The 22,098-nt window shown below is 42.2% G+C and overlaps 1 protein-coding gene across 1 annotated transcript in view; it reads right to left on the reverse strand.

Annotated features, from left to right (window-relative positions):
• Positions 1–1,983: 1,983 nt before the first annotated feature.
• Positions 1,984–22,098, reverse strand: part of LOC145393791 (uncharacterized) — a 72,985-nt gene continuing 52,870 nt past the window's right edge. The window contains exon 3 of the mRNA XM_080267838.1: positions 1,984–2,413. Within this exon, the coding sequence (XP_080123964.1) occupies positions 1,984–2,413 (430 nt within the window). The remainder of the gene's footprint in view (positions 2,414–22,098) is intronic.

Raw genomic sequence — 22,098 nt, forward strand, 5'->3', positions numbered from 1 at the left:
TTTGAGTCCTGATGTAACTTGGATGAATTTTTTCTCATGTTTTAGCAACTGATGATGACAAACAGTACGGTATGTCGAAACAACTGGATTTTAAGATGGAGTTCATTGCGACACAGGCGACTGCGTCCCTCTTTCTCTGTATATATATATATATATATATATATATATATATATATATATATATATATATATATACAGAGAGAGAGAGAGAGAGAGAGAGAGAGAGAGAGAGAGAGAGAGAGAGAGAGAGAGATTCTGAATGAACACTCCTTGTGTCTGATGGGTAGTTATGTAGTGATATATATTTTTACTTATTCTTGCACTTTTATTCAGGTCAGGAGAGATTTTCGTACTGGAGGAATTATATACAGTACAGGCTAGCCTGCACTATTTCCTTCACTACTACAAGGTTGTACCTAACGCCCCTATCTTGAAAAGTCTCCTGATTAAAATCGTCTGTTGGCAAAAAGTATAAGATACAAAGACAGCACTGTAATCAAAGGGTAAGGCTGATATCAGATGAAGTGTAGTGTGAGTCAGGTGAGGACCGAGTCAGGCTGTCTGGATACAGAATGAATATAGTGACTTATGACGAACTGAAGAATGAATCCGGGGAAGGAACTAGATAAAGTCTGAGTTGGTGAGGGCCAGTAAGTGAGAAGTGAGGAACGGTTCAGGAGACGTGTGTTTGGTGCAATGAGGGTACAATCAGAAACAAAAGTTCGCATAGTATTTCATCTCCTATACTTGTCACTTCGCTCTACTGGCTCATATTCCCAAGCTTAGAAAGAATTGGTATGCTTCTCTGCCCATAGATAATGTTAACTGACATGACGCACTTGAAGGAAAGTGAGGTAGACCCAGTACGCCAACTTCAGTGCCTGACTGTAAAATGGAACAATCGTATAAACTGCCGATAATAAAAACAGCATCTTCTTCCGAAGCTACTAGACACTAATTCTTTGTAAATATTTTTTTCTGACACGATTCGAACATAAGTCGACAATTTATACATATAATAATACGTACAGTTTTGCTACTAGTACCTACCTCACAGCACAGACATTAATGACTAATGATATATCATAGATCAACCACATACACAGCATTTAAGTACAAAATGTAGGTCACCTTAGTGTTATGAACTGCATGTTAAAAGCTCCACACTGAGATCGCAATGACAATATAAATCATTAATTCATTTAGTTACCTGATTATCTTGCACGTACCCCATCTTCCCTGTCATTTACCTCATCTATCTCAGGCCCGACACCATCTCCGTCAGTGCATCATACCTCTCTATAGTAAAATACAATTTACTTTGGTTGAGGGTATATGGCGCATATTGTCACTGCAAACACTGCGATGATAACTGTGCATTGAATGATATGCTAAAGTACTCTTCACGTACTTTTTTCAGACTTTAGTCGCTTGTGCCACTTGCAGTGAGATATACCGGGTATGTTACATTCCCGTCATTACTTCGAACTTTCATTTTTCGTTGCCGCTTTATAGCTTACAACTTTTTTCGTTGCTGCTCGATTTGAATCGCACGAATGGTCATGGCCATCCAGGAACTCAGGACAACAGCCCCTCAGATTACCTTGAGGTAATAATATTTATATATACTTTAAGCAGAATTTTTTCCTATATATTTTATTTCATTATTCTTACCGAATTAAACAATCTCCGATTACATCCAGTGTTGGGAACTAACGTTCACCTAATAATTCACGTCCTCTAGTTTTCATTCCCTGGTGGCTCATATACCTAAACTCAGAGAAACTTGGTATGTTTGTCAGTCCAAAGATGATTATCTTTGATGTGACGAAATTCACCAAGATGATCAAAGTGTTATGTAGGCTAGATGTAGTAAAACAGTATGTGGACTTTTCTCCCTGACCGTATGAGAGCAATATATTATTTTATGTTATGATGTCGATATGATATTTCGCTGGACTAGAGTGTCAATGGAAAGTGAGGTCAGGGACGAAGAGCAACGCCTGGGTGTGTGGAGGTTGCGGTTTGTCCAGGTGGAACGAAGTGGGTGACGTGTGGGGCAGCAAAGAGGTCACAGCCTTGATACACCAGCCGCAGAAGCTGTCTGTGAAGCTCGGGTTCTGCCATCACTACTTCGCCTTCACTCTCACTCCCAGTTGCTAAGTCCTCCATCTCCTCGTCTAAGAGAATAAGATCTTCATCATCTTCCTCCCCTTCTCCATCTTCCTCAATCAAAGTCACCTCGTATCCAGCATTAAAAGCAGCAGTGAGCGGAGTGTGTGAAGTGGGGCCTGCTAAGAGCTGCTGTGACAGTTTAGAGAGCTCGACGTGTGCGTGTTGACGCGTGAGGTGAGCTGCCAGACCCAGCACTACAGGGTGGTCGTCAGGCAGGCTCTCCTCCTCCAGCAAGAATCTAAAAAAAAAAAAGTGTAAATACATTTAGGCTATTGTTTGGGCAAGTGAGCAAAGCAAGCGAGTGGTGATATGTAGAGGTGTATGGTATGGAGGAGGACTACCGGGCCTTGGGAGCAGGCTGTAAAGCCTATGCCCAGAGTCAGACAGACAGACAGACAGACAGACAGACAGACAGACAGACACACACACACACACACACACACACACACACACACACACACACACACACACAAACTTGCTGTACTACATGTAGTTGGGTGGTTGAGCACAGCACCAAAACTGAGTTATCTTGAAAACTATTAAGAGGATCAACACACACTGTTGGAAAGTTTATGAAAAAGTAAATTACTGTAAAAGTTTAACAAAAATAATGTAACTTAAGTTACTGTTCTGAAAATTCACCACCATACTACTGAAAAAGGCCAAACAAGTACCTGATTGAGTATAAAACTGAGTTATCTCGGAAACTATTAAAGCGACAGTGGATCTACGAGTACGCACATTGTTGGAATGCTTATGCGAAACGTAATAGGTCTTACTTAAATGTCTTTTCTCAAAATCTGCCACCACATTGCTGAAGAAGCCCCCAAATACCAGTGTAAGCTATTTCCGAAATTATTAAAGTTACAACGGCCTCTTAGGAAGGGAAAAGGTTGTGTAGATCAGATATTCATTCATAGGTCTTTAGTGGAAAAGTTTCTAGAGAAGGGAAAGAAATTGTATGCGGCCTTCATGGATTTGGAGAAAGCATATGACAAGGTGGATAGACAAGGATTGTGGAAAGTATTCAGAATATATGGAGTAAATGGGAAGTTGCTGAATACAGTGAAGAGTATGTAGAGGGGTGCTAAGGCTGCAGTGCGTGTGGACAATGAACTTAGAGAGTTTTTCTATTTGAAGGTTAGATTGAAACAGGGATGTGTCATTCTCCATGGGTGTTCAATCTGTGAATGGATGGGGTAATAAAAGAGATACAAAGTAGGGCAGTGGATGTTGGAGTGGCCCTAATGGGAGATGGCAGGGTGTGGAAACTCCTTGTACTGTTGTTTGCAGATGATAATTGTTTTTAAGTGAAGACGAAGGGGAGCTGCAATGCATGGTGAATGAGTCTGGGAGAGTGTGTAAGAAACAGAATTTAAAGGTAAATGTAGGGAAGGATAAAGTTATGGTGTTGAAAGAAATAAAGTCACTGAATGTATAGTGATGCTGGATGTGGAGGAAATGGAAAATGTGAGTGCGTTTAAGTACTTGGGTAGTGTGATGAGTAAGGATGGATGTTTAGAGGATTAAGTGCTTGAAAGGGTACAACAAGGTTGCTGGTTCTCTGAAAGCAGTGACAAGAAACAGGAAAGTGAGCATGGAAGTGAAAAAGTTACTGCATGACAGTTTTGAGATACCAACTATAACGCATGGAAGTGAAGCTTGGACCTTGTTGGAGGGACACAAGCCAAGAGTGAGAGCAGTGGAAATGAGTTATTTGAAATTTGCATGTGGAGTCACATACAGAGACAGACTGTCAAATAAGGAAGTGAAGGAGCGTTATGGTGTGGATGTGGATGTAATAAGATGCGTTAGGAGAAACACACTGAGGTGGGATGGCCATTTGGACAGGATGGAGAGCGAAAGGCTGACGAGGAGATTGTATGTGAGTGAAGTGGAGCGGAGGAGAGGGAGGGAGAGGCCAAGGATGAGATGGAGGGATGGAGTGGAGAGGTATATGAGAGGGTGGGTGGGTGAGCTGTGAGCGGGGGAGTGAAATAGGGGGGGACAGGGCGACATGGCGGAGATTTTTTTTGTGGCGTGCCAACAACTAGAAAGAGACAAAGAGAAACAAATAGCCATATATAATGCTAGTGCAACCTTCAGACACTATGTACAAGTTGCCAATAACACCACCTATATTTATGGCAGACAGTGTGCTAAATGGAAAGACAGTGTATATATCAGATTTAAATTAGGCTACAAATATTACTGGCAGTTGGGTGTGGCAGGTACCGAGGCTGGGAGACGGTGTAAACTGTGTGCCCAGCCCGATGCTCACACACTACAACACTATGTGCTCCACTGCCCCTCACTGGCACAATTTAGGAACCACCAATTATGTTCTGTTTCTGAGCAAATTGTATGGATGATAAACAACAAATTATCAGAGTTGCTAAGTGCAAGAATTTAAGGAATATATTGTAATCTTGACCTGAATCGAATGAGTTATTGATTTTATTGAAATAACATAAATTAAACAAAGTACAACATTTTAAACTAATATGTACAGTATTCTATACACCAAGGGCACAGCGTGGGAGCGGTGTGGTGGCGGTTGGTGGTTGGGGGACCCAGGGGAGGGGGTAAGGTTTGGTGGTGACCTGCTAATCCCAACCCTTCCCCCATAATCTGGGGACTCCGGTCGCCGCACCCTCCCTCTCCCGCGTCCACACTCTGTAGCCTCACACTTGTATAATTTTACAATGCGCTTTTCCTGGATGTATATGTAGATCACCATGTACAAGTTTTATGTGTGCACAAATGTATTACTGTTTGTGACCTCTGTTTCCTATTCCATTCACCGATCTTGTGTACGTGAATATGTATATACTGTACATATGGTATATATCAGTATGTTCAAACAAATTCCATGTAACTACATACAACAGCACTCTTTATCCTCACTGTACAGTTTAATACATGTATTACTGTATATAAGATTACTAATTAGTCCACTTTAAAATTATTGACCAATCACACGTATATTGTAATCTAATATAATACTTTAATAGGCTCGGGAAGATGACTACCTAAGTATCATCTTCCTTTTGAGATATTGTACAACTACTATTCTTATATGTGATGTGTATCTCAATAAATGTATCAAATTCAATTGTTTGTGGCCACCTCTTACGGGATTAAGGCGTCTGGCAATAGACAGATAGACAGACAGATAACGGACTTACTTTCAGAAAAGTAATGGTTACTGAACTGGCTTTTCTCAAAAGTTCTAGGTTTGCATCAATATCAGCCAACTGCACAGGATGGCATAATACTGTACGTTTAATCAGAGTAGTGAACGCCAATAACTTATTTTAACTTTCCACTCTTACACGCACAGTCACGATCGAAGTTCACAGACACTTCCCTGCCGGCTATGGCGATGGAAGGTGTTGCAAAAATATTTGTGTGAAGGCGATATTATACTCTCAGATGTTCTGACAGAAATGTGATATATGGAAGGGCGATGCTGGCAAACGTTTGTTTGTGATAGTACACTTAAGCATTTTATGCTGACTAGCACCAGTCTGCTTTGTTCAGTCGAGAAATCCCTAGTAAGTAAAGAGTTAAACGATTCTACACTATTTGTGGTGCCTTAAATGTGTGTAGTGAACATTACTGTTCTGTATTTTAAATAGCTCCGTTTTGAGTGAGCAAGCATGAACACTATTAGACAGGATAGTAAAGCACGGCTCAAAACCTCTTATTTTGGAAACTATTAAACCTTCAGCGGATGTACTCATCATTCGAAAGTTTGTGAAAAATAATAGGTGTTAATTGTGACTTCTCAAAGTTCGCCACCATATTGCTGAATAGGTCCCCCTCCCCCCCCCCCCACAAAAAAAGATAAGCTGAGAACAAAAGCCTGTTATTTGGAAAACTATCAGAGCAACAACGATCTAGCCACATTCTTGGAAAGCTTATGAAAAAGTTATAGGTGGTACCTAAGTGACTTAAAATCTGCCATCAAATTGCCGAAAAAAAAAAAAAAAAGCCAAATCGAAGGGTGCTTTATGGGGTGGAAGACAATTGACAATCGTCATGGTCGAGCCTGCCACAGACGTCGTAGAACACGCATGCTCATGAATCATATGCTGCATTTGTTTGTGTGCACTTGTGATAGGATTAATCTCATTCCTACTTACAAAACCACTTACACTCTCCAATGAATACACACAACAAGAGCTTATTCATTTGTATGAGTCATACAAAAAGGTAAAAATATTCTAATCTGGCAAGTCTAGCAACTAGTCAGCTCATTCATCCCTTATAATTTAATGTTTTCTATGTTAATTCTTTAGAAATGAGTAGATTTGTATCTCTTAATATATGGTTTCAATGAGGAAAGTCATATTTTCCTCCTCTGAGACGATTTACTAACTTAAATTTATTAATGCCTAAATTCGCCTTCAGTCATCGATTTCGACAAACCGTCCCAAATCCAGGAACGGTCAACAGTCATTTTTTGCTTGCTCTGAGCCTCTGAGAGAGGTCGGAAGGTTGGACTGAAGACGAGAGGACGCACGCTGAGAATCTGAGATATCAGGATCGTACTGTTGTGTTCCCCTGTGCATTAATAGGGGTGGCCATCAATTTCCTCAGATTATGAATGATGAAATTACAAAATAAACAATTTGGATAATATAGTGTCATATACAGTATGTATATATTTCTCAAAGTGGCTAATCAATCCAGAATAGAATATATTCTCTATAATAAGTATATATAGAAAAATATATGTATATATATATATATAAAAATATGTGCTTTTCACTTTCACTCACAAAGTACACACTGCTTCCTACCCAGATGACTTAACACTCCCACACACACTTCATGACTGGTGTACTACAAAAAGACTCAGAATGGCCTCTTTTATGGTAGAACACAGTCATAACTCACACCTCACTATCAATAACATCCCCCTTGTCCCACATGCACACAAAATCTTTGGTGAAATGAAAGCACAGGAACAGAAGAATTTGGTAATATCTTGCAGCATAGAGCAGTTAGTTAGAAGCTGATCTGTAAAAATATTTATCTAAGACAGCCTTTCTGAAATTATCTTGATGTCCTCAAATGTGAATATGACAAAATCTTGGGTGCCGCAATATTAGTAAACAAAAGCAGAGTCTATCTTGTCCCTGGGACTGTGCCTTCAATGCGCATGCGCCACTTGGATATTTGGGATGTTACGAGCGTCGTACCGATTTTTTACTTATATTGGCTAGTAATCGACTTGAAGAGGGCAATTTTTTTTTTTTTTTTATGCGAGGAAGAAGGAACCAAAGGCCATGAGCCCGCAGTAACAGTTCCCTCCAAGAGAAAAACAAAATACAATAGACAGCCAAATTCAAGATCCGATCATTTTGAGATGCCTGGACACACTGCGTTTGAAAGACTGGAGATCATAGGCAGGAGGAAATACAGACAGAGGGAGACAGTTCCAGAGCTGACCTGTTGCATGAATGAAAGACTGGGAGTAACGGTTAACTCTTGCATTAGAGAGTTGGACAGAAAAGGGATGAGAGTTTGCTGCCAGACGGGTGCTACGCGCCCGTCGTAGAGGTGGAGGAATGCAAGCAGACAGTTCAGAGGAGCAGTGACCATTAAAGTAGCGATAGAAAAGAGATAAAGATGCAACAGTGTGGCGAAGAGACAGAGGTTGAAGGGAGTCAGTAAGAGGAGGAGAGTTAATGAGACGAAAAGCCTTTGACTCCACCCTATTGAGAAGAGCTGTATGTGGGGAGCCTCCCCACACATGAGAGTTGTATTCCACACTGGGGCGGATAAAACCCCTGTATAGAGTCAACAATTGTGCAGGGGTAAAGAAAGAGCGGAGTCGGCTTAGCACACCCAATCTCTTGGAAGCAGATTTTACAAGAGATGTAATATGATCTTTCCAAGATAAGTCCCGAGTAAATGAAACCCCAAGCATGTTCAAGGATGATGCAGGATTAATCTGAATATTATTAAACATTAGTGGGTATACCTGTGGAAGATTTTGTCGGGTTGATAGGTGTAAGAACTGAGTCTTAGAAGCATTAAAGACAACCATATTATTTTTACCCCAGTCAGAGATATGAGCCAAGTCAGACATTAGGTGTGCCATAGCCTCATCCCTTGTTTCTTGAAGTAACTGTTGAGATGGGCGTTGCGGGAACCGAATAGAAAGGTGAAGGGTGGAGTCATCAGCGTATGAGTGGATAGGGTTAGATGTACAGCTTAGAAGATCATTGATGAATAAAAGGAAGAGAGTTGGAGATAGGACAGAGCCCTGAGGAACACCACTGTTGATAGATCTAGGAGAAGAACGATGGCCGTCTACGACAGCAGCTATAGAACGACCAGAAAGGAAGCTAGCGATGAAGGTACAGATAGAAGGATAGAAACCGTAGGAGGGCAGTTTGGAAATTAAAGATTTATGCCAGACTCGATCGAAAGCCTTTGAGATGTCAAGTGCAATGGCAAAGCTTTCGCCAAAGTCCCGAAAGGAGGATGACCAGGAGTCTGAAAGGTAGGTGAGAAGATCGCCAGTGGAGCGTCCCTGACGGAACCCATACTGACGATCGGAAAGAAGGTTGTGATAGGAAAGATGCCTTAAAATTTTTTTATTAATAATTGACTCGAAAACTTTTGAAATACAGGACGTTAAAGCAATTGGACGATAGTTGGAGGGTTGGGAGTGGTCACCCTTCTTTGGGACTGGCTGAATGAGAGCAAACTTCCAGCAAAAAGGAAAGGTACAAGTTGACAGACAAAGGCGAAATAGTTTGCCTAGGCAGGGTGTAAGCACAGAAGCACAGTTTTTGAGAACAACAGGAGGGACCCCATCAGGCCCATATGTCTTGTTAGTACTGAGGCCAGTAATGGCAGAAAATACATCAACTGAAGAAATTTTAATGTCAGCCATGAGGAAGTCACAGGGGGGAAGTGATGGAGGAACAGCACCGGAATCATCTAAGGTGGAATTGGAGGAGAAAGTCTGTGTGAAGAGATCTGCTTTATCAGTAGAAGAAATAGCTACAGAACCATCAGAGTAGAAAAGAGGAGGGAAGGATGATGAGGTAAAGTTGTTAGAAAGATTTTTGGCAAGGTGCCAGAAGGAGCGGGAAGAATTCGAGTTGGAGAGTTGAGAGCATTTAGTATGGATGAAATTATTTTTAGTAGAGCGAAGAACAGACTTAGCACGATTCCGGGCAGAAACGTAAAGATTATGTGATTCAGGGGTGGGTTGGCTCCGGTACCTTTTGTAGGCCTTGTCCTTGTTGCGGACAGCATTAGAACAAGCGTGATTAAACCAAGGCTTTCTTGCATTAGTCAAAGGATATGAGAAAGGAATGTATGCTTCCATGCCTGAGAGAATAACCTCCGTAATGCGCATGGCACACTCAGATGGCTCACGGCCATGGAAGCAATAATCATTCCAGGGAAAATCAAAGAAGTACTGCCTGAGGGCCTCCCAGTCCGCAGCTCCAAAATGCCAGAGACGACGTTTCCCTGGAGGGTCCGCAGGCCGTACTGGAGCGATAGGACAGGTTAAGGTAATAAGGTTGTGATCGGAGGAGCCCAACGGAGAGAAAAGATTAACAGAGTAAGCAGAAGGATTAGTTGTGAGGAAGAGGTCAAGTATGTTGGAGCTCTCTCCAAGGCGGTCAGGGATACGGGTAGGGTGCTGTACAAGCTGCTCTAGGTCATTAAGGATAGAAAAGATGTAGGCTTGTTCACCAGGTGGATCCGTGAAAGGAGAGGAGAGCCAAAGGTGGTGGTGAATATTGAAATCTCCAAGAATGGAGATTTCAGAGAAAGGAGAAATGGACAGAATGTGTTCCATCGTAGAAGTAAGATAGTCGAAGAATTTTTGATAGTCAGTAGAATTAGGGGATAAGTAAACAGCACAGATATATTTAGTCAGAGAATGACAGGAAAGCCGAAGCCAGAGAGTGGAGAATTCAGAAGAATCAAGTTCAGGAACACGAGAGCAAGATAAGTCGTTGCGTATGTATACACAACAGCCACCTTTGGCTTTGAAATGAGTATAGAGAAAGTAGGAGGATACAGAAAAGGGTTTGCTGTCAGTTGCCTCAGACAGCTGAGTCTCCGTTAGAAAAAGAAGGTGAGGTTTAGAGGAGGAGAGGTGGTGCTCAACAGAGCGAAAGTTAGATGAAAGGCAGCGAATGTTGCAGAAATGAAGAAGAGAGTCAGACAGTGGTTCCAGGCACCTCGAGTCGTCACCGGGAGAGGGGCAGATGGCGGGGGCATTTATGGTCCCCCCCCCTGGGGACTCCGAGGCTGGGTGAATTGACGCCATTTTGGTAAATTTTGAATAGGAAGTGTAGTGTGTACTGTGCATGTAGTTTGGTGAAGACAGATAGAGAAATTTGTACTGAAGAGCATGCTGGCCTACTCTCTGTGTAACTGAGACACTGAAAAAGTTCAGCAAAGGGGGATGGTCAGGAACTAGTCCTGAGGGCTGATGAAACGGGAGCTCCAGCACTCCCTGTCATCAGCTTTCCATCCACCTCGGGAGTACTGCCCTGCTCGACTGGTGCTACAGTCTACTCCCAGTATTTCGTTCCAGCCAATAGTGAGTAATGTAACTCAACCTCATTCAGTACAATAAAAGACTACTAATGCAAAATAAATGAGGATCTTGGAGTTCAGTTGATGCTAGTCTAGCTGGATAAATATTTTTTACGTATTACTATGAAAATAATAAGTAGTTTGCCTTCATTTCTTCTCAATTATTTGAGAAAAAAATAATTCCTCTACACATTACAAACATTAATTTGAATCATAAGTCCACACAAAGATATATTATTAATGATTCATGAGAGTGCGACTGTTCACCGTCAGTGGCAGGCTCGACCACTTCAATGGCGGCTCCAAAGCACCCCATTAGTAAAGCAACTGTAGATCTGGTAACACTACTGGGAAGCTTTTGCAAAAGTAATAGCTGTTACCTACGGGACTTTCCAAAGGTCATCATACTATTTATAAAACCAAAGAGTGCCAAACATTGCACCAAAACAGTGCTATTTCGGAAAGAATTAAAATTCAGTGGATCTACACACATCGTTGGAGAGCTTATAAGAAAACGCAATTGCATGATCTAATGAAATTTTTCAAAATTAGCTGCCATATTGTTTTGTAAAGCAAGAAAGCACCAAACTAAACTGAAACACTTTGGAGAGTATCAAAACTACAGCACATCTATGTACAGTCTAGTGCATGAAAAAAAAAGTATCTGCCAGGATGGGTGCCACTGTTTCGATAATTTTAACGAAAACCCGCATAATGTCTTGGGAGGGTTGGTATGCATTTCTCAATATGCTTTGTTCACTGTATCTTAGTGTTTCATACATATTGTGGACGTAGTTATTTTAGACAGTGTACTGTACAGTTGAGCAAGTAGAAAGTGCGAAAAAATATTGGGGTATATGGAGAAATCTGGCAGTTCCCTGTAGTGAGTCCAAGTATTTTTATGAATGAATCGCTCAGAACCTAGAGCCTGCGTAAGATGGAACGTGATCGGTTGAACTTTTGAGTGGTGGTGAAACAGATATTCTCATCATATTATACGTAAATCAATGTTAATAACTAATAAGTGGCACGAAACAATGTATAGAGAGTACTACAGTATATAATGATCGAACATGGAGTATAACAGAGTACTAAGCGTCAGCAATCTGTAAAACGTTACTGGCAACATAGCACTGAAGAGCAGCATGTCACCTGGTAGTTTCGTTTATTCATAATATTCGAAGCAGTGAAACGAAGTCTAGTGGATCAGATTAATAGATGTTGACCCCTAACGAAGAGAACCGGCAATGCTTTCTTTAACGAAGGTATATTGGCACCGTAATACATTTCATCAGTTTCAAGGGTTATTATGCTCTGTGACACATATCTGTTAATATGCATAGGCTTGTACAGTACCATACCCGTATCCCAGACCGCCTAGGAGAGAGCTCCAACATACTTGACCTCTTCCTTACAACTAATCCTTCTGCTTACACTGTTAATCTTTTCTCTCCGTTGGGCTCCTCCGATCACAACCTTATCACCTTAACCTGTCCTATCACTCCGGTACGGCCTGTGGACCCTCCAGGGAAACGTCGTCTGTGGCATTTTGGAGCCGCGGATTGGGAGGCCCTCAGGCAGTACTTCTTTGATTTTCCCTGGAATGATTATTGCTTCCATGGCCGGGAGCCATCTGAGTGTGCCTTGCGCATTACGGAGGTTATTCTGTCGGGCATGGAAGCATACATTCCTTTCTCATATCCTTTGACTAATGCAAGAAAGCCTTGGTTTAATCACGCTTGTTCTAATGCTGTCCACAACAAGGAGAGGGCCTACAAATGGTACCAGAGCCAACCCACCCCTGAATCACATCATCTTTACGTTTCTGCCCAGAATCATGCTAAGTCTGTTCTTTGCTCTGCTAAAAATAATTTCATCCATACTAAATGCTCTCAACTCTTCAACTCGAATTCTTCCCACTCCTTCTGGCACCTAGCCAAAAATCTTTCTAACAACTTTACCTCACCATCCTTTCCTCCTCTTTTCTACTCTGATGGTTCTGTAGCTATTTCTTCTACTGATAAAGCAGATCTCTTCGCACAGACTTTCTCAACTAATTCCACCTTAAATGATTCCGGTGCTGTTCCTCCATCACTTCCCCCCTGTGACTTCCTCATGGCTGACATTAGAATTTCTTCAGCTGATGTATTTTTTGCCATCACTGGCCTCAATACTAACAAGGCATATGGGTCTGATGGAGTCCCTCCTGTTGTCCTCAAGAACTGTACTTCTGTGCTTATACCCTGCCTAGGTAAACTCTTTCACCTTTGTCTGTCAACTTGTACCTTTCCTTCTTGCTGGAAGTTTGCTCTCATTCAGCCAGTCCCAAAGAAGGGTGACCACTCCCAACCCTCCAAATATCGTCCAATTGCTTTAACGTCCTGTATTTCAAAAGTTTTCGAGTCAATTCTCAATAGAAAGATTTTAAGGCATCTTTCCTATTACAACCTTCTTTCTGATCGTCAGTACGGGTTCCGTCAGGGACGCTCCACTGACGATCTTCTCACCTACCTTTCAGACTCCTGGTCATCCTCCTTTCGGGACTTTGGCGAAAGCTTTGCCATTGCACTTGACATCTCAATGGCTTTCGATCAAGTCTGGTATAAATCTTTAATTTCCAAACTGCCCTCTTACGGTTTCTATCCTTCTATCTGTGCCTTCGTAGCTAGCTTCCTTTCTGGTCGTTCTATAGCCACTATTGTAGACGGCCATTGTTCTTCTCCTAGATCTATCAACAGCGGTGTTCCTCAGGGCTCTGTCCTATCACCAACTCTCTTCCATTTATTCATCAATGACCTTCTAAGCTGTACATCTAATCCTATCCACTCCTACGCTGATGACTCCACCCTTCACCTTTCCATTCGGTTCCCGCAACGCCCATCTCAGCAGTTACTTCAACAAACAAGGGATGAGGCTAAGGCACACCTAATATCTGACTTGGCTCGTATCTCTGACTGGGGTAAAAATAATCTGGTTTTTAATGCATGTAAGGCTCAGTTCTTACACCTATCAAGCTGACAAAATCTTCCACAGGTATACCCACTAATGTTTAATAATATTTAGCTTAATCCTGCATCATCCTTGAACATGCTTGGGGTTTCATTTACTCGGGACTTATCTTGGAAAGATCATATTACATCTCTTGTGAAATCTACTTCCAAGAGATTGGGTGATCTAAGCCGACTCCATTCTTTCTTTACCCCTGCACAATTGTTGACTCTATACATGGGCTTTATCCACCCCTGTGTGGAGTACAACTCTCATGTTAGGGAGGCTCCCCACATACAGCTCTTCTCAATAGGGTGGAGTCAAAGGATTTTTGTCTCATTAACTCTCCTCCTCTTACTGACTCCCTTCAACCTCTGTCTCTTCGCCGCACTGTTGCATCTTTATCTCTTTTCTATCGCTACTTTAATGGTCACTGCTCCTCTGAACTGTCTGCATGCATTCCTCCACCTCTACGATGGGAGCGTAGCACCCATCTAGCAGCAAACGCTCATCCCTTTCATGTCCAACTCTCTAATGCAAGAGTTAACCGTTACTCCCAGTCTTTCATTTATGCAACAGGTCAACTCTGGAACTGTCTCCCTCTGTCTGTATTTCCTGCTGCCTATGATCTCCAGTCTTTGAGTGTGTCCAGGCATCTCAAAATGATCAGATCTTGAATTTGGCTCTCTATTGTATTTTGTTTTTCTCTTGGAGGGAACTGTTATTTCGGGCTCATGGCCTTTGGTTCCTTCTTCCTTGCATAAAAAAAAAAAAGGCAGTAGTTTAATAATGACCTATTTGTTGTTTTATGGTATGACAAATCTTACCTGGCGGCTAGGGTGTGGCGCAACCCTCTGTACAGTAGTGCCACGCTTCTCAAACCCGCGATGTGAAATGGCTGTTATATATGTAAAAGGCATCACAAATACGATAAACACCAATGAATACAATGTTAACGTGTGTATTATAATATATGAAAGAACAGTAAACTTATTGTGCATAAAATATTTACACGGCAATACAGAAATGTGGCATAAATTTTTTAGTGTTGCTAAAAAAAAATGTAGTCACCTTTATTGGCTTTTACCGTATATCTGGCGTGGGTAATAATGTCACAATTATGATTATAACATAATGTGTAGGAATATAAGTAAAAATTTGCCAATTTCTTAGTTTTAAAAAAAATTACATTTAGTTCCCATGAGTGGCAACACTCAGACCCAGTCTGAGGGAGGTGTTGAGGGAGAGATGGAGGAAGGGAGGGAAGGAAGGAAGGAAGGAAGGAGTGATTGAATAAAAATAAATCATGGCGCCGCACCAGCGAGGTCATCTGGCAACAAATGTAAAACAATAATAAATATTTTTAAATATAATTAGATATAATATAAAATAAAGAAATAAAATCATAAGTTTATGTCACTCATAAAAGAAACAAAATTCCCCAGGGTTACGCAAATCTCCTCCAGGAGAGAGAGAGAGAGAGAGAGAGAGAGAGAGAGAGAGAGAAAGAGAGAGAGAGAGAGAGAAGAGAGAGAGAGACAGAGAGAGAGAGAGAGAGAGAGAGAGAGAGAGAGAGAGAGAGAGAGAGAGAGAGAGAGAGAGAGAGAGAGAGAGAGAGAGAGAGAGAGAGAGAGAGAGAGAGAGAGAGAGAGAGAGAGAGAGAGGGCATCACGCATATGGAAAACGTGGCAACACTGTACAGAGCTTCGTGCCCCACCCTAGCCGCGAGTTAAGATTTGTCATACCATAGTACCTTTTATATTTCACCAAATATATTATACTGAAATAAGAAGAGAGAAGACTGTGCTAAGCCAGTAAGACCTTGTAGCACAAGGGAGAAGGAAATAAAGAGGGACAGCAAGCACAAGGAAAAAAGAAACGAGGGAGAGTTGAAGAGCTGAAAAGGATTGATTCGGGACCAAAGAGGTGCCACCTTTAATCTCTACACCGTGGGGTTGTTTTTGCGCTCCTTGCATGTCCCGTGAGGATATTCGGGCTCCAACTGACTTTTTAAAAATATTTGCCAAAAATCAGTTATTATTCCTAGAATATTATAATTATATATATGCATATGGCACATACCTTCAGCTTTCTCCTGGGATGTTTGTTGAGCCTTCGTCGAGTACTGTAGGACTTGTGGAGACTTCTGAATTTGGGTAATGAAGTCTCCACTTTACACTTCCCGACACCTCACTAGAAACACTATTCTATGATTTTCAAACAGTTTGGAATCCAAACTCCAAAAAAAAAAAAAAAATGTGAAAGCAATGAAAATTACGAGCGTGTACAAGCTTTCCACTTGCGCTTGTTCCCCACTGGTATTCTGTCATTTATTATTCATAAAAACACTCACACTTTATACTCCTATTACTTTATAACACTTATATATATCTGCAGTATTTATCCATAAGTTTCCTTCAGTAATAGTAGTTTATTGTCACTGTAGGCATTCAATTTCTCTTTCAGTTAAATACATAGAGAGCCAAGGTTTCACTTTCACTGTCATAACTTCAAATATTTGTACTCATATTCTTATATTACTAATTATTTACATTTCTATTTACATTTTCTATTGTATTTTCAATATTTACACTTCTATTTTACTTACACTATGTTATGCACTGTCACTTGCAGTAACTTACAAAACTATATTACACTGTTCCATCATATTTACATCCACTGCTTTCACTTGCTATTTACACATTTATTACACATTTACATTTTCCACTTGCACTTTTAGAACTGCTTCAGGCTGTGGTAAGCAAAGAGGCAGGTAATGCAGAGGGGAACCTGGCACTCAGCGCACTGCAAAAAGGTGCGTTTGTGCTCAGGTGTGTGTCTGGTGGTATGTGCACACACCTGGCACCTGCGGATCGCAGCCTTCCTCTTGGTTGTGGCAGGCATTTGCACCAGTCTGTGCCAATCCATGTACGCCCTCTGCTCAAGTCTGTCAGAAAGTCTAACAGAATGGTGCCTTGGAGCTGCTGCTGTCACCCTACCATATCTCTCAACTAGCTGCTGAACACAAGCCCTGGCGAACAACCTCAGGGAGAAGGACTTGGGTGGCTTTACCTTCATCTTGTACAGGATAAAGGTGTTCAGCATCGTCATGTCAATGAGATGCAGAAAAACTTTCCTGTACCACCTATAGTAGGACTCGCGTAAGTTTGCGGCTGTGGTGTGGCCCGCACCTGTGTACAATGGTGCCACGTTTCCCCAACTTGCGATGTGAAACGGAAGCTATTAATGTACAAGGCATCAGAAATTCGATAAATTCAGATGAATAAAACTTACACTTGTGTATTTTGATGGATAAATCAACAGTAATCTTATTATGCATAAAATATTTATACAGTACCACAGAAACATGGCATACATATTGTACAGTGTTGCTAAAAGAAATTGTAGTCACTTTTAATGGTTTTTAGCATAGTTTTAGGGTGGGTAATAATATGACAGTTATGGATATAAGATAATGAGCCTGAAAAAAGAAGAAATATGCCAATATCCAAAGTAAAAGAAATAATTCATATAATGCTTGTGAGTGGCAACACTGCCACACCCAGTCTGGCCTAAGGTAAAGTACATACCCCTCCGTAGACCCAAGCATAGCTTGTACAGGTGTTGCTACGGAAAAATGCTCAGATTTACTGGCTTTTACCGTAATATTAAGGGCGAGGAATAATCACATTTATAATCATAAGCTAATATGTAGGACAAAATAGTAGGCATATGCCAATACCGAAGTAAAAAAAAAAAAAAAACATTATTCACTCGTGAGCGGCAACACTTCCACACCCAGTCGGTGGCCTTGACAGCATACTGTAGCTTCCTGGTGGTGACCTCGTGTCACTTCCTTTATGTCCTTTGCATAGACAGCATGGCAGCTCAATCAGCCCATTCCTCGCCTCTACACAGCCAGGCTAAAGAAATTGTCTTCAATGTAAGGAAGTATTTTCAGGAGGAGAAGGAGAAGGGAGTAGTTCTTCAAGGCCTATCAAAGGTCATCTCTCGTGCAGCTGCAGCAAAGAAGATTAGCGAAAGAGCAGTTGAAAAAATCTCTAAAGATGCAAGAGAGGCCGTGGGAGTGAGGGTGCCCACAGGGAAGGGTTCCCGCTTGATTTTGCTGCACGCAGGAACCAAAGATGGATTTGTTCCTGGAGCAACCCTTGTTTTCCAAGCAAAGAATGTAGGAGACTATCATGAACAGATGAATGCAGACACCTTTGAAAAGTGGTTTAAGAATCAACTGTTACCCAACATTCCATCATCTTCTGTTATAGTGATGGATAATGCATCCTATCACTCCAGAATAATAGATAAACCACCAACTACTGCAACCAAGAAAGTGGAGATCCGAGAATGGCTGGAGAAGAAGGGTGTTACAGTGCCAAACGGTCTCCTCAAAACGTAACTCCTGCACCTTGTGACTCGCCACATCGCAGCTGCCGATACAAACTACGTAATCGATAAGACAGCCTCAGAACATGGACATAGGGTTGTACGCCTACCCCCTTACCACTGCCAATATAACCCAATCGAGCTAATTTTGGCACAAGTTAAAGGCTATGTGTCAAAGAGGAATACATTCAGAATTGCAGATCTGAAGCCACTCGTCCATGAGTCACTCAATAACGTCACGGCAGACAACTGGAAGAATGCTGTGAGGCACGCAGAAAAACTGCAAGAGGATGATGAAAAGAGAGATGTGGTGATTGACCATTACATTGATTCTTTCACTATCACTCTCACATCTGATAAGGATACATCATAACTCTTCTATCCTCTTTTTCGCACTTTTCTTCCTCATGTTTCTCTTCCTTCTTTTTCTTCTGTTTTTCTGCCTTCTGTGAGAGATAGAGGAATAGGCCTATTGGGGACACCTCTTAAGAAAAAAGCACGCCAAGACAAATACCTCAAGGGTGGTGTGGAAATGATGTCAAATTTACAATATATACAATATTATGTGAAAGAAAATATCCAAAATGTCTCTTGCAATAAGAGAGAGAGAGAGAGAGAGAGAGAGAGAGAGGCAGGAGAGGGGCAAGGTTGAATGCACTGTTGGCATGACGGGGGGTGGTGGTGGTAGAGGCATTGTCAGGCTGAGAAAGAGATGCAGGAAGGGGAAAGAGAATGAATGAATGAAAATCAATCATAGTACTGCAATAACGGGTCATCTGTCGCCGTATACAAAAAATGATAAATATCACTAAATATAACAAAACCAAATTAACAAATGAAAGCACAATTATAAATAACTTATAAAAGAATCAAAAGTACTCAGGGTGGCTCACATTTTCCAACAGGAGAGAGAGAGAGAGAGAGAGAGAGAGAGAGAGAGAGAGAGAGAGAGAACGGTATAGAAAACGTGGCAACACTGTACACAGGTGCGGGCCACACCACAGCCGCAAATTTACGCGGGTCCTACTATAGTATTCTTCCTGAGGCAGTCGATCTCTCCAATCATCATGTTGGACTTGTCCATCAGCCGCAGGTTGATATTATAGTCGATGACAGCATCAGGTTTCCTCACAGGTTCACCTGTCCTACGGTCGACCTTCCCACTGTCTTTCAGTTCCCCCTTGTGTACGGTGGTGAGCATGTGCACGACCCTCTTGTCATGCCACTGTATTGCCAGCATCTACTCAGATTTGTGTAGGTGCACGTCTCCTTGCTGCGAGTTTCCTGCCTCGGGGAATTTGGGGAAGTTGGCATGATTGCTCTTCACAGTGCCGCAGGAGCTGATGCCGTGCTCTGAAAGGTATTTAGCAAGTTTCGGTGCTGTATAGTAGTTGTCAGTATAGAGCACATGATTCCCACCAAAATACCTTTCAAGCAGCACTTTCACTACACAGCCTGAGAAGCCAAGGAGGTGTGTTCTGTCCAGATCGACAGTGCTGGCTGAACAGATGACAAAGTCAAGGATGTACCCCATCTTACAGTCGCACAGTACAAAGAACTTGATTTCAAAGCAATGGCGTTTGCTTGGAATGTACTGTACAAACCTAAGACATCCTCTGAACAAAACCAAGGATTCATCTATGACAACCTTCTGAAATGGGTGGAAGAATGACATAAACTAATCCTTCATTCTGCTCTGCATCTCTCGGATCTTCCAGAGTGGGTCGGTCTGGGAAGGTACATTGTTGTTGGCGAAGTGCAGGTTCCCCATGATGTTCTGCAAGCAATCTCTGGCCATGTACTTATTGCAGGTGGGTGAGGGTAGTAAGGGGTCCATGGACCAATATTCTTCCAATCTTTGAATGTGGCATGAGAAGCATGAGGGCAAAGAACACATAGTCTACAGCTCCTGCACTCTCAGCACGGTCCACTGTTGCATCTTCGCTGCACCTGCACCACTTGCAGCACGTTGTGACTCGTACCTGTTTGTCTCATCACATATGTGCTGCATGACTTTGTCATCAAGGAAGGTCAAAAGGAAGTCCACACACTCAGCACCCTTGTCAAGAGTGAAGGCAGGCTGTATCCCTGAGGAACTCTCGTCGAAATGAAGATGTTCAGGGACAAAATCGGAACCTTCCATCCACACGAAGGCGTCCAGGGTTCCCTGTCGTGGCAGTGTAGGGTGGGTGAGGGTGGAGGGTGGCTGTAAGGCAAACTGGGCTGTTTCAAGGTCACTCTCACTGATCCTAGGTTCCCGTGTAGCACTAGCAGCCCTTACTCTACTTGCTACTCTACTTTTACGTGTCAGGGATTTACTTCTTCCCCTACGGCCTGCCTTCACTGTAGGTGCTGGTGTAAACTCTGACGACGAAGACTCAGGAGAAAAATCCGCTGAAGATGAGGAAGAAATTAGTGAAGTCGGGCTGGGGGAGCAGGGAGGTGATTCACCTCAGGACTCAAGGCGGGTTGGGTCACGTGGGGCCAATGTTCCGGGGCTAACCCGCCGCCTTTCACTCCCTTCCCAAATTCCTTCCCTTGCTGCACTAAGGGCTCCTTTCCCTTGGAGCTAGGGATAACCTGGGACACTGAAGCACTCATCCTGGGAGTTTCTGTCACGATTTCCTCCCCAGGCTCATCACACGATTCACTTGAAGGATCAAAGTCACTATCCATCATTATCATGATAATTCTGCCAGTTCACGTTCCACTGCTGAGTCACTTAGTCCTTTACTGATTCCCACACGAGTTTTTCTAGGGGTAGAGGTCACAGGGCCCTTTGCAATGGGCGCAGAAGCTGCGGAAATGGCGGGGCGCGCATGCGGCATAGTTTCACCTCAGAGGACGACAAGGAGCTGAATGACCGGCATATATGGGCAGGCAAGGGTTGTCAATGTCAATAGGGTGACAGCTGCTAATTTACATGCTATGAAGTGATTCGTAGGAAATCTCAACAATACATAAAAAAATAGGTAGTTCCAGGTGAATGTAAGTATCACTTAGGCTTCTCCCTTTCTTTCTTATATATATTTTTATTATGAGAATAGATTATACGGCATATTTCAGGGGGAAATTACCAGGGGAAATTAGCGAACGAGTGCACGTGGTGTTGTCAGGTGGTAATTAGCCAATTCCAGGTGTATGGCACTATCACTTACCTTATTTCTTTATTGTATATATTATTTTGTATAAGAATAGGGCATAGGGCTTATTTCAATGGATGAAATCAGTGGAAAATTCCGGGGAAGATTTGCTTAGCACAGCAAGGCCGGACAGGTGAGAGGAGAGGGTAATGGAGGGAAGGTAGGGAGGGGGGTCAAGAACGGAGAAAAATGGCTAATTGTCAACAATGGATGGGAGTACAGATGACAGTAGGAGCACTGACTATTGTTGGACATTGGCAGTACTGATAGATGATACAAGCCACCACTTGTAAGCATGGGAGAATTCAAAATAACACAAAATCACAAAAGCGATGCCCTGCAGTATGATCCATTGCACCAGAGTGTCATGACAGTGACGCCCCTCGGTTAAGGGGTTAAGTATCGCCCACGTCTCTGCAGACAATACCCCCTCACGGGGCTCATTCTCATTATAAATGCATTGCATTAGAAACGTAAAAATATAGTAAGATAATCAGCAACATTCATATATTATGAGATGGTTACCTTAAAATTCTTTCCAACAGCTCCACTTAATTACTTTCACATCCATGAGGTGCATAAAACATCAAACAGGGACTACTGTAGGTAACCAAATATCCAGCTTTAATATGCAGCACCTATGACCAACACCGATCCCTCCCCCACAGTGTTTGGAGGAGATGGTACGAAAGAGACAACGATGAAGACAGTGGGATGAAGAGGCTACAGAATGGGTAACTAGCATGAATTAACACTCGCAGCCGTGGGGTTGATCCCTCATTTTAATACATAATTATGGTGCTTG

The sequence above is a fragment of the Coenobita brevimanus genome, chromosome 25 (assembly GCF_032717465.1).
Source record: "Coenobita brevimanus isolate Jiangsu-jjx chromosome 25, ASM3271746v2, whole genome shotgun sequence".
Classification (NCBI taxonomy): domain Eukaryota; kingdom Metazoa; phylum Arthropoda; class Malacostraca; order Decapoda; family Coenobitidae; genus Coenobita; species Coenobita brevimanus.